We start from the raw sequence: 14,098 nt of genomic DNA, 5'->3' as shown, positions 1-14,098 counted from the left end.
TTGGTGTGAAAAACTGACTTATTTGAAGAGACCCTGATGCTGGAAAAGATTGAAGACGGGAGGAGAAGGGGACGACAGAGGATGAGATGGTTGGATGGCATCACCAACTCAATGGACATGAGTCTGAGTAAGCTACAGGAGTTGGTGATGGACAGGGAAGTCTGGCATGCTGCAGTCCATGGGGTCACAAAGAGTCAGACATGACTGAGCGACTGAACTGAAATGACTGAATGTGTTGGTGAGGGGTTGGGTAGAGTAAGTGTTCTGTGGTCCTATCATTAGGTCTCAGTTCTGTAGTGAGCCTGTGTCTCTGAACTGGGACTCTCACAAATGTTTCTCTCTCTTCTTTTTTTAATCCCTCTTTCAATGGGCCAGATGACTAGAGTGGACTGGAGGTGGCTATTTCCCTTCCCCCAGGTCAGTTAGACTCTGATAATACCCCAACAGGTTAGATGCTGGTTAACCTTTTCCTCTAAAGGCAGGCCTTTTCAGGGCATATTTCAGAATGGATCATTTCCCTTTCCCCTACCCGAAGCATGAGAGGATGTTTCTCTGACATTTATTATCAGAGAATCTGGTCATGCTCCTGGAGGTAAATCTCACATTATTGGGGGGCTGTGTTTGGAAGAGTTGAGTAGATGCCTTTGGAGTTTTAACCCTCAGAGTTGTCTGCACTGAGCCTCCAACGGTTTATCAATCATAGCCAGGTTTTCCTACCTGGAACTGGTTCCCCGGGTGGTGTCCACTTGTAAGGCTGTGCTCCAGGCCGTCAGGTTCACCTGTCTCTCTAGTCTCAGGGCCAGTGGTTTCCCTTGTGCACTCCTGTCTCTTCTGGACCCAAGAAGAATCGTTGATTTTTCAGTCTCTTCAGCTTTTTGTTTGTTAAGGTGGAGTGACAACTTCCTAGCTTTTTATATGTGGAACTGGAAACCAGAAGCCCACTTAACTTTTCAAGGTCACTTTTTCACTGGAAATGATTGTGTGTGTACTATATGATCCCTACTAGAATTCTCCATCTTTCAAATAATACTGTTTTATACAATGTGAGTTATAGTTTACAGAGTACTTTCACCACATTCACAACTCTGTAAGGTACTTCCACTTTTTTTTACCATGTTGTCTTCACGAGAGCTCTGAAAGGCTATCCTTATTTTTCAGACAAGAACTGCTTCAGATATGTACATGTTACTTGTTCAAGTACATACAACTGCTGAGTCTAAAGGAGTGAAATGTAGTTCTGAGAGAGTGTTCTTTTCACCACTGAATTTAAGAAGGATAATCAGTTTCCAGTCATCCCTGCTAGTGTTATGCTCTGACTTGCAACAATTTCTTTTATAAAATAGTTAAATTCACATGTGACCTCTGCAGAGATCATTGGACAGCAGTAATAGGGATAAAATAAATGTCTAGATCACAAATGGCTTACACTAAACAACACCGTTTTTTATGTGTGAAAATGAAAGAAAGCCTTGTAAAATGCTTTGCTTCCCTCATTTAGTGACTTTGATACAGTGCAGTTTCCCAGGTCTTCCAGTTTGTTACCCATGCAGCTACCTTTACCCCCAGCCTGCCAGAACATTGTGTTTCCATGAACAGATGAAGTGCTTACACATTCATAGACTGAGACACCCTGAATTCAGTTGGGTTCTCTCATTGCTCCAAGCAGATTTCTGCCCTTTCAGCCATGACAACTCAGGCTGGGCTTTGAATACTGATGGCAAGCCCTTTTATTATTAATCAGGGATTTGTATGAATTAATTTAAGAACATGAGGGAAATGGGAGCTTAAAATTAGAATCAAACTTAACATCCTAAATGAAATAAAGGGTACTGCTTCATGACATTTAAAGCTCTAGCAAATGAAACAACTTTGTAATCTTTGATGGTGGATTAAAAGTATATAATCTGAAAGTTAACTTTCTAGCTAAATACTTTTAACCTCTTTATCAGAAAAAAGACATTTCCCTACTATAATAAGTTGGGTAACAATTAAAATTTTGAAAAGACTTCTAGTTCTTCTGGTGTTTGTCTATCTAATATTTGAACTTGAGATATTTCACTACTGATTGCCTAAGATTCTGTGGGATGGTGTATGACTTCATTTAAAATGTCCACCCAGCAGATTCACCCCAATTTCAGTCTTTCCCTAAGATGATAAAAATTACATTTATTACACTTAAAATGTTCTGTGAGCACATAAAGAAATTTAATAATAGTCATAATATGATAAGCTATATTTGCACCCCATATATTGAAATAAATATTATTATTATATTGCCTAAAATGCTTAGATTTGAATCTGTAGATATCATAGCACATGAACATATATAAAAAATGCTTTTTAAGTAAAATATTCCTATTTTATAATGAAGTTATTTTATTATGTGTAAGTATAGTTCCTGGTGTGTGACATTTAGGTTGTAATTGCTGCTAATATATTGATAGTAAGTTATACATTTCTAATTTGAGAAAATTATTCAATACATAGTATTTCCTACTGATACGTTAACTAGGACATTGTTTATATTTTAGGTTAAAGAAAAAGTTTTGTAGTTATACTTACTTTTCAGGACACTATCTATATATCAGATGTTTCATGTTCCAAGTTTATAGCATCATGGTGTTATGTGTACTCATTTTTTATTTACATTACAACTCTTATTAAAGTTTTTAATGATTTGCAGAAATGTTTGAAAACTGCAGTATAGGTAATATGAAGAGAAATGTAAGAGCTTTTAAATTTTTTAAATGGTGCTTCAATTTTTATTTTTGAGTCATATTAATATAACTCTTCACACATGCTACATATTTACAGGTTTTTCAAGAAAATATCTTGGCTGATTTAAATAATTTGTAAAGTATACTTGTTATGAACAGAATATTTCTTATCAATCATCAGGCACATTTTATGTCTGGACTATTCTTGTCATACACATTGTTTCTTAGATCAGTGCCATATCAGCAGATGAAATACATGTTTATTAGTGGGTATTTTAAACTTTTATATTAATTTAAATTTGTTAAATGTAGCGATATAATAATATTTGGACAAATTAGATGACATCATTCCAATGTATCTATCATCAGTCCCCCCCGAAGCATTTATACAATTTATTAGTTTCCCGTAGGTTCTTATCTAATACACTCCCCAAATTCCTCTTTTATTGAGCTGCTTCTTTAGTTCTTTCCTTTCTGTCGTTTTGAAGGTATAATTTTATACCATTTTCCATATACTAATAGATTCTTTCAAATACTTTGAAGAAGGTCACCTTTCTCTTGACTGTTCCTTTCTTTACTTGCTTTGTTTTAAATTTGTGGCTCATGTCAGACTACAATTTACTTGCTTTTGGCTTGAGAAACTGATGCAAAATCTGGCAAAACCTGACATTATTAACCTAACAAAGAAGCAAAAGGTCTAAAGAGGCAGAGTCAGTGAACTGAGGATAAATTTATGCTTTTAATTTAAGAAAGGAAGTAAAAATGTGTCCTCTTAAATAACTTTCTACATTTGAATATATGTTATTTTGGTTGTGTAGTTGATTAACATTAATTTGAAGGAACTCTGTTTATTCACACTAGTAATTGAGGAATGCATTCTAAACTGTCAATTATGCTCATTTATATTAATACAGGCAGTACCATTTAAAAATCAAGCCTATATTAATACTTCTTCAGAACTTTTTCATCTTCCCCAACTGAAACTCTATACTCATTAAACACTAACTCTCTATTCCTCCCCTTCCCCCAGCCCCCTGGTAGCCACCATTTGACTTTCTGTCTTCATGAATTTGACCGCTCTAGACACTTCATGTAAATGGAATCATATAGTATGTGCTGTCTTGTGACTGGCTTGTTTCACTTAACATAATGTCTTTAAGACTCATCCATGTTAAAACATGTCAAAATTTTATTCCTCTTAAAAAAAAATGAATGATATTTGTATGCATATACTGCATTTTGTGCATCTAAATATCTATGAACAGTTGGGTTGCTTTCATATTTTGGCTATTGTGAATAATGCTGCTCTGAATGTGGGTGTGAAATTTTTGTTTGATTTTTTTCCCAAAATTTATTATGAAAAATTGTACATATACCAGAAAGTTGAAAGAATTTTACAGTGGACATATGTATTCCTATCACTAGATTCTACACTGATATTTTACTATGTATGTTTGCTCTACTAGTATTTAGCCATCTCTTTATCCATCTGCCAATCTATCTTACTTTTTTGGATGTGTTCCAGGGTATTTTATAGACAGTACATTTTCTTCTAAATGCTTCAGCATATATATCATTAACCAGAGATCAGTATTAGTCTGTTTTTTCTCTTAATGTAAAATGTATATACAATGATAGCTCAGTTGGTAAAGAATCTGCCTGCAATGCAGGAGACCCTGGTTCAATTCCTGGTCGGGAAGATCCACTGGAGAAAGGATAGGCTACCCACTCCAGTATTCTTGGGCTTCCCCTATGGCTTAGCTGGTAAAGAATCCGCCTGAAATGCAGGATACCTGGATTCAAGTCTGTTTCATTAAGCTCCTTCAGTCACTTACAAAAGTTCATCTTTATATGGCATTCCCTGATGGCTCAGAGGGTAAAGAGTCTGCCTGCAATGTGGGAGACCTGAGTTTGATCCCTGGGTCAGGAAGATCCCCTGGAGAAGAAAATGGCAACCCACTCCAGTATTCTTGTCTGGAAAATCCCATGGACAGAGAAGGAGCCTGACGGGCTACAGCCCATAGGGTTGCAAAGAGTCAGACACAACTGAGAGACTTCACTTTCACTTTTTTGAATTAATACTGACAAATACATGTACCCATGTAACCAAAACTCCTATCAAGATATAGAACATTACTGTCACCCTAGAAAATTCCCTCATGCCTCTTCTCAGCTGGTTCTTTCTCCTCATCCCACAAAGGTAATCACTATCTTCTAATTCTTCTACCATACGTGGTTTTGCCTATTCTAGAACTTTATAGGTGAAATCATAAAATGTACTTTTTTTTTTTTGTATAAGGCTTCTTTCATTTAACATAATGTTTTGGGGTCATTGATATTGTTGTATAGATCAGTATTTCCCTTCGTTTTTATTGCTGAGTAATATTCCATCATATGACCATGAGTATATTGTGTGTTTATCCATTGTCTTATGATGGCACCTGGCTACCTTATAATGATCACTGGATTACTTATTACTTTATACAGGATAAAGTAATATCTCCATTGCTTACTCCTTGACCCTTTAGTTACTAACATTATGGCTTAGTAAATGCTTATAAAGGGATCTTTTAAAGTAGTGTATTTCAAGTCCTTCTGAATTCCCTGATAGCTCAGCAACACCATTTCTTTTTACCGTAGATCCTAGCCAGTGAACAAAATAAAGTATTCACTTACTTTAAATGTGTATTAGCGTCCATGCTAGTCACATCTTGAGACTGTAAACTGCCTCCCAATACTACTGCTGTCTGAGTTTTTGAAAGAACACTGTTGGTTTATTCTTGAGAGGCAGGTGGCAGGCAGTAGGAGACTTTGTGTAGTTTCTGGTGGGGGAGTTGTCACTGTAGCCAGATACTTTACCAGCAGCAGCAAAGGGTAGAAGATAAGAATAGGAGAGAGAGACAGACGTTACAGGTTATTGGTAGCTGAAGTCAATCAATTGTAAATTGAAACCCAGTTTTTTGGGAGAGAGAAATTCAAGTTGACCTGTTTACAGTATTTCACTGAGTAATTAGACTGTATTACCCTATACAATGGCTTCCCTCGGAGCTCAGTCAGTAAAGAATCTGCCTACAATGCAGGAGACCCAGGTTCAACTCCTGGGTCAGGATGATCCCCTGGAGAAGCAAATTGGCAACCCAATCCAGTATTCTTGCCTGGAGAATCCCATGGAGAGAGGATCCTGGCAGGCTACAGTCCATGGGGTTGCAAGAGCCAGACTTGACTTAGCGACTAAACCACCACCATCATCCTATACAATCTTTGATAAAATGGCAACTCTTACAAATTTAAACATACCATCTTTGCCATGTTTTCATCTACTGTATATTTGATGTACATGCTTTGTATCTATTCTCAAAATACCAGAAGAACATCAAGATTCACTTTTTTTTTTTTTTATTAGTTGGACGCTAATTACTTCACAACATTTCAGTGGGTTTTGTCATACATTGATATGAATCAGCCATAGATTTACACGTATTCCCCATCCCGATCCCCCCTCCCACCTCCCTCTCCACCCCATTCCTCTGGGTCTTCCCAGAAGATTCACTTTATAATACTGTCTCTTTTCATTTAATTTGTGATAACCAGGAGAAAATGTAATTTTAAAAATTCTTCATGGTTTAAGGACAAGTAACCAAGGATATCAAAGGAGCATTTAAAATATTAAGACCCACTCTGTATTTTCCAGAAGGTATGAAAGTAATACTACTTAATAGGTTAGCTGCCACCCTGCACTTTCAAAGCACTTTAGTCATTCATCTGTCTGAGGTAAGACGGTATTTGCACCTTTGGTTAATAGATGGGAACTCTCTCCCCCCGACCCCATGTTTTACTGTATTTGAATTCCAGAATATATCCAGAGCTTTCCAAACAGTGCTTATTGTCTTCTGGTGGCCTAACAAAGATTCCTTTTAATAATGGCTTTCCCCACTTATATCCTAAATACTTCTGGGATATTTTTTCAGAAGTTATTAAAACCCAAAGCAAAGAAACAGTTGTCAGTTTTTGTGGTAACAGTAAAAATAAATTTTAACTGGAAAATTTGTAAGAGATTATATCATTCATAGATGATAAAACAATTACACAAAAAAATAGGTAAAATATCTCATAAGTTTGTATAAAATCTTTAAACAAATATGATGTGTACCTAGTTGATGGTTTTCCTTCTGGAAGAGAAATTATGGAATCCAGTATCTCAATTTAATAAATTTAAAAATTACATATATTGGTCCATGTATATTTGTGGTTAACAAAGAGAAAGGACAGAACCACAGGTATTTACTGTGGGTAAATACTGATTTCTTCAGTAGGGGTTATGAGGATAGCATCTCTGCAAATTCCTGGTTATGTATTACTTGAGCCAATAATCTTAAAGTAGAGTATGTTTACAGGAACTCTGTAATGTGAAGAAGTAAAGAGTTATCACATCCAGATACCTGGTTATGCTGGTCTTTTTAAGTGCAGGAACTTTTGAAGGCAAAAATTCTAAAGCCTGATTTATTTTATGTATGCTTATTTACAAGTATGTTTAATCCTGCTCTTGTTTCTGAGCTTAATACCGCATAAAAATATTAATCATTAGGTGGTCTTAATGTAGCTCTCTTCAGCACTTCTGTAGAAAGTCATTGTCAGAGAATTCATTCTAATTCAAGGTTAATTAGTGTACCATTAAAATAATGCGTTACAAAAATTAATTACATCGCAGGTCAAAAAACCTGTTAAAAAGCAGAGTGTAAATGTCTGAGAGCACATCGTCCTCCTTAAAACATTGCTATACGAGTGCCACCCTTCTGGAAAATATCTCCAATGTGAAAATCACTACTGAGGTCCAGTCATAGGTGTTTCCCTAAAGTAAATTTTTGGCACCACACATGGAAAATTTAAAATATAACTCCCCATTAACAGTAAAATGTGTTGCTTGTCTGCTTCCACACCGAAACAGCTAAGGATTTATATTTTAGCATTAATCAATGGAACCCTATTGGGTTAAACCTAAGAGAAGTCAGGAATCTTGTTGAGGAATAGAAATTATCTGTACATCTTACAGTAAAAATACTAGATATATTATGTTTTCTTACTTAACTGTTAGGTAGTTCTGGTAGGTGCCCTGTGTAAGTCTATCACACATCATTTTAACTATATGGTGATTCTTGTTAATAATTTGATAGCCATAAAATGTACCCTTAAAATTAGAACTAAAAATAATACAGACTTTGACATTTTACCTGATTATTTTAATGTAAAAGCTGTGAAACAGTTATATTGAATTATAAAATACTTTACACATTGGTATTTGTTCTGAGAATCAAATTAGAATATCTGATTATTCATAGGGAGGGTTTTAAAATGAGTGCCCCAGTAACAGTAAATCAGTACACATTAGAGCTGGGGAACATTTAACACAGGCAACGCTGTTCTCTATCAACAATACATTTTTTATTTGGCTTTTAGAATTGTCTCCATTTTAAAAAATTATTAGTGGGCTCTGAACTAATAATTAACTAAGTGGTTTTGCTGTTACAATAAAGTGTGACTGATTTGCCCACATTTAAAAATTTTCTGCTTCCCTTCTCCTTTGTATTTGCATATAACAGATATTCACAGATATGTAAAAATAAATTGAGCAAATGAAAGAAAAAGGAAAGGACAATTTTTAAGGAAGAAGTTGTCTTGCTTTGGGTTTTTGTTGTTGTTTGTTTTTTTCAAGAATAGCTCCTGGTTAATTAGTTGAATGAATAGGTATGTGAAGAGAGTCTGAAAGATGAAGAATGTAAGTGGGTTAAGAAAAGCTTTCTTCAAAGGTGCTTTTTACTTTTAAGTCCTCTTTGTCCTAGCTTATATCTGTTTAAATCTTTTCTAAAACGACATAAAGCAGGGATTTCAACTTAATGTGAAAAAACATTCCATTCTTTTAAAAATGACAACATCGCTACCACCCTCAAAAAGTAGTGTTAAGCCATAATCACTCATTTCTTCAGAAAAGCCCTTAGCTTTGGGGGTTTTGTTAATTCTTTGGACCAATTAGGCTCCTTTTGTTAACTAAGCCAAGATTTTCTGACAGTAGAGAAAAGAATTAACACATCGATAGTAACTGTTTGTCTTTGGTAGACAATAGTTAAAAAATTGTTTAATATTTAGTATGCTGTCTCCTAACAGTTAATTGTCTATTCTATTTTACAAGTGGCTTTCATAGTCAACATTTGAAGTTAAATACTAACGTTTAGGGGATGTTTCAGGGTGTAAATTTGGGCTATGAAGGAGAAATGCTTGTGATTACATTTTCTTACATTTTATGGAATAAACTTGAGTAAATTTAGATATGTTTCATTTAGATTATGATCTCTACCTCGGCTTAAGTACAATTTTTTTTTTAATTCATAAGAGTTGTTTCACCAAAAGTGAACATAATAATTTAAAATTAATCTCTTTCATTTCATCAAAGTACTTTAAAATTTACAAAGTGTTATCGTGTAGTTCATACATCCAATAAATATTACTGGTATTATTGTTGTTAGTATTATCCTTATCCCCACTCTGTGGATAAAAAGAAACTGATCAGGCTGAAGAAAGTCACTGGGCTAGTATCTAACAGATCCCCAAAGTAGAACTCAGGAATTCCTGTTGTTTTCATTTACTGTTTTTCCTATAGAACATTTTATATTAATCATTCTTAGAATAGTTAACCTATATTTTTACTTATTTTTGTATCTTTCTTAAGACCTTATGTCTTTTATATGGCCCACAACTGGATTAACAACTTCACTTGTCTTTTTCTGTGTTTTTAGGGCAGAACTCTACTCCATTGGGCTTGTGATCGAGGACATAAGGAACTAGTCACAGTCTTGCTACAATATAGAGCTGATATTAACTATCAGGTAAGAGTGATCAAAAGGGAACATTTTTTTAAAATGAGGTAAAATCTATATAAAGTAAAATTTACCATATTAACGGTTTTAAAGTGTACAATCGAGTGGCATTAATATATTTAACAATGTGCAGCCATCGCTACTATCTTGTCCTAACATTTTCATCACCCCAGAAGGACAAGGACAGTTTTTTACCCGTTAAGTTGTCACTCCCTATTTCCCTTCCCTTCCAGATCTTAGCAACAACTAATCTTTCTGTTTCAATGGATTTGCCTATCCTGGATATTTCATATAAATGGGATCATAAAATATGTGGCCTTTGTTTCTGGCTTCTTTCACTTGGCTTGTTTTCAGAGATTATCCATGTTGTAGCAGGTAATTGCACTTCTTTCCTTTTTATGACTAAGTAATATTCTGTTGTATGTATAGAACACATTTTATCCTTCATCAACTGATGAGTAATTGAGTTGTTTTCACCTTTTGGCAATTGTGAATAATTGCTGTGAACAATTTGCATACATGTTTTGTTCAAAACTTGTTTTCAGTTCTATTGGTTCTGTACTTAGGAGGAGAATTTCCTATATGGTAATTTGATGTTTAACTTTTTGAGGAAACTCCAAACTGTTTTCTACAGGAGGCACACAGTTTTACATTCCCACCAGCAATGCAATGCATGAGTGTTCCAGTATTTCCACTTCTTCACCAATACTCGTTATTTTCTTGTTTAATAGCCATTCTAGTGGGATGTAGTGATCTCATCATAGTATGATTTGGATTTGCATTTCCCTAGTGAGTATTTTTTCATGTACGTGTTAACAGCTTGTCTATCTTCTTTGGGAAAATGTCTATTCAAGTGTTTTGCCCATTTTTAAACTGAGGGGTTTTTTTATATTTAAGAAGTAAAAGTTCTTATATTCTGGACCTTAAAGCATTATCAGATGTATGATTTGCAAATATCTTCTCTTTTTCTGTGGGTTGTCTTTTCACTTTCTCGATAGTGTCCTGTGGTGCACATAAAGTTTTCAAATTTGATGAAGTTCAGCATATCTGTTTTCTTTTGTTGGTTGTGCTTTTGGTGTCATACCTAAGAAACAATTGCCAAATTCATGATTATTAAGATTTACCATGCACCCCTAGAAACTCTGTACACATAACTAACTCCCCATTCCCCAACCCCCCCAAAACCCTAGCAACCACCATTCTACTCTCTCTCTCCATGAATTTGACTACTCTAGATACATTATATAAGTAGAATCATACAGTACTCGTCCTTTTGTGACTGGCTTATTTCACTTAGCATAATGTCTTCAAGATTCATCCATGTTATACCATGTGGCAGAATTTTTTTCCTTTTTAAAACTCAATAATGTTGCATCGTATATATATATATACCATATTTTGTTCATCCAAATGCCCATCTACAGACATTCAGGTTACTTTCACCTTTTGGCTATTGTGATTAATACCTCTGTGAATATGAGTAGCAAATATTTGTTTTGAGTCCTTGCTTTCACTTCTTTTGAGTATATACCCAGAAGTAAAATTGCTGGTTCATATGGTAATTCTTTAATGTTTTGAGGATCACCATACCATTTCCACAGTGGCTGCACCATTTTACCTTCCCATCAGCAATGCACAGATACTCCAGTTTCTCCACATCCTTACCAACACTTGTTATTTTCTGTATTTTTGATATTAGCCATCCTGGTGGATGTGAAGTGATATCTCATTGTGGTTTTGATTTGCATTTTCCTAACGATTAATGATGTTGAACATTATTAATGTTGACCAGTTAATATTGGCCATACGTTCATCTTCTTTGGAGCAGTGTCTGTTCATGTCCTTTTCCCATTTTTTAATTGGGTTGTTTGGGGGTTTTTATTGTTAAGTTGTAAGGTGTGTTAGTCACTCAGTCATGGCCAACTCTTTGCGACCCCTGTAGCCTGCCAGGCTCCTCTGTTCATGGGATTTCCCAGACAAGAACACAGAAGTAGGTTGCCATTTCCTTCTCCAGGGGATCTTTCTGACTCAGATATTCTGAGTATCAGACCGTTATCATATACACAGTTTACAAATATTTTCTCTTATTCTGTGGGTGGTCTTTCATGCTGCTGATAATAATGTCCTTTGATACACAGCAGCTTAAAATTTTGAGGAAGTTCACCTTATCCATTTTTCCTTTTGTTGCCTGTGTTTTTGGTGTCATATCCAAGAAGTTGTTGCCAAATGCCATGTCATGAAGTTATTTTCCCCATATTTTCTTTAAGAACTTTATAATCTTAGCTCTGTTTTTTGCCCCGTTTTGAGTCAAAGGTAGCATAAGGGTCCAGCTTCTTCTTCTTCTTCTTTTTTTTCCATGTGCACTTTCAGTTTTCCCAGTGCCATTCACAGGTTGAGAAGACTGTCCTTTCTTCACTGAAGGGTCCTGACACCCTTGTCAAAAATCACGGGACCATTGTCAAAAACCATGTGACCATATATGCAAGAGTTTGGGATCTCTATTCTATTCCATTTGTCTATATGTTTGTCTTCTTGCCAGTACTACACTGGTTTAATTACTATATCTTTGTAGTAAATTTTGAAATTAGGAAATGTGAGACTTCCGACTTGTTTTTCTTTTTCAAGACTTTTGGCTGTTCTGAGTCCTTTGTGTTTCCATGTGAATTTTAGGATGGATTTTTCTCTTTATACAAAAAAGTCTTTGGGGTTTTGCTAGAGGTGGCATTGAATCTGTAGATCAGTTTGGGAGTACAGTTTTCCCCTGTTCTCTGAAAGTAAAGCGAAGAATGAAACCTTCTGTAAGCCGAAATGATGTAAAGTGAAGAAGCAGTTCCCTTAGGACACGTTTTGCTAATGCATGCACACAGTAAGCTGAGATAAAGCACTGATGCTGGCACAGTTAAGAGTGAAGGTGGCTTCATGCTGAGATGCAGGGTGTAGTTGCTGGAGGAGGAGAAGGAGCCCTACTCTTGGTGCTCAGAGGCACACTCCTCTATAGTGCCCAGCTGCAAAGCAAAGACTGAGTGCACATTGCTTTTTGCCTTTTTTTGTAAAAGCAAAAGTCCTCTAGATTTTTTTTGTTTGTTTGTTTATTTAGCAAAAACAGGTACTAAAGTAGGTCTTTAGTAAAGTGAAGTGGCATAAAGCAAACTTTTAAAAGCAGGTATACTCATATTGTCATTTTAACAGTGGTTAAGTCTTCCAGTCCATCGAATGACTTTTCTTTATTTGTGTCTCTAATTTATTTCAAAACTGTTTTATAATTTTCAGTGTACAATTCTTTTGCCTCCTTGGTTTGGTTTATTCCGAAGTATTTCATTCTTTTTTGACACTACTGTAAATGAAACTGTTTTCTAAATTTTGCTTTCTGATTATTCATTGTTAGTGTTTAGAAATGCAACCAATTTTTGTGTGTTGATTTTATATCCTGCGACTTTGCTGAATTTCCTTAATAGTTCTAACAGCTTTTTGTGGAAGCTTAAAGATTTTATGCATATAAGATATGTTGTCTATGAACAGAGTTATTTTTACTTCTTCCTTTCCAGTTTGGATGTCTTTTATTTCATTTTCTTGCCTAATTGCTCTAGGTCTTCTAGTACTATGTTGAATAAAATAGTGAAAGTGGGCATCCATGTTTTATTCAGGAGTTTGCTTTTTAAATTAGTATGTCAGATGTAAAATGCTTTTCCTTTTCATAATATTTGTCATATACACCCATTCCACTTTAGCCCATGACCTCACCCTGAACTTTTAATCAAGTCTGAAATGTTTGGTTCTAACTATACTCTCCAGTTCATTTCACTCTGAATGTCTTATTTGACCTTATGGAAATCCCTAGTGCCTTGACTGATTACTTCTTCCATTTTAGCTCATTTGTCCACTCTCATGCTATTATTATGTTCAACTTCATTCCCATTCCCTATTTTTCAGCTATGGTAACCATCTGGCAAAACTTTAATTCTGATTAATCCAGTTGCCTGCCTTATATACATCTACACTTTGGCTCTAGGCAAAGCTAGGAAAACAAAGTCAAACATCCCTGATATTATCAAAAATCATGGTATCAATCTTTAATTTTGGCTGGCATGTCTTAATGGTCTTTCTTATTCTCACATTTTCTCCTATTTCACAGACAAAATAGAAGAAATCTTTATCAACAATATGTATCTCAGCCAGTAGCTGCACCAACGTATATTTCTTCTTGTCTTCTCAGACAGTTAAAACTTGCACTATCTAACATTGAACTTGCAGTGCATGCTCAGTTGTGTCTGACTCTTTGCAACCCTATGGACTGTAGCCCACCAAGCTCCTCTGTCCATAAAATTTTCCAGGGAAGACTACTGGAGTGGATTGCCATTTCCTCCTCTAGGGGATCTTCCCAACCCAATGATCAAACCCACATCTTGTGCATCTCCTGCATTGGCAGGCATTCTTTACCACTAGCACCACCACTGAACTTACTCTCAACTACCACCCCCATCCTCACCCAATAACTGGCACCAACATCCACCC

At 35.5% G+C, this 14,098-nt stretch overlaps 1 protein-coding gene across 1 annotated transcript in view; it reads left to right on the top strand.

Moving 5' to 3' along the window:
- ACBD6 (acyl-CoA binding domain containing 6) overlaps positions 1-14,098 on the top strand; it is a 193,237-nt gene that overhangs the window by 82,009 nt on the left and 97,130 nt on the right. The window contains exon 6 of the mRNA XM_043923241.1: positions 9,506-9,595. Coding sequence (XP_043779176.1) covers positions 9,506-9,595 — 90 coding nt within the window. The remainder of the gene's footprint in view (positions 1-9,505; positions 9,596-14,098) is intronic.

Source organism: Cervus elaphus, chromosome 14, assembly GCF_910594005.1.
Source record: "Cervus elaphus chromosome 14, mCerEla1.1, whole genome shotgun sequence".
Classification (NCBI taxonomy): Eukaryota; Metazoa; Chordata; class Mammalia; order Artiodactyla; family Cervidae; genus Cervus; species Cervus elaphus.
This window is presented reverse-complemented; position numbering and strand designations above follow the sequence as displayed.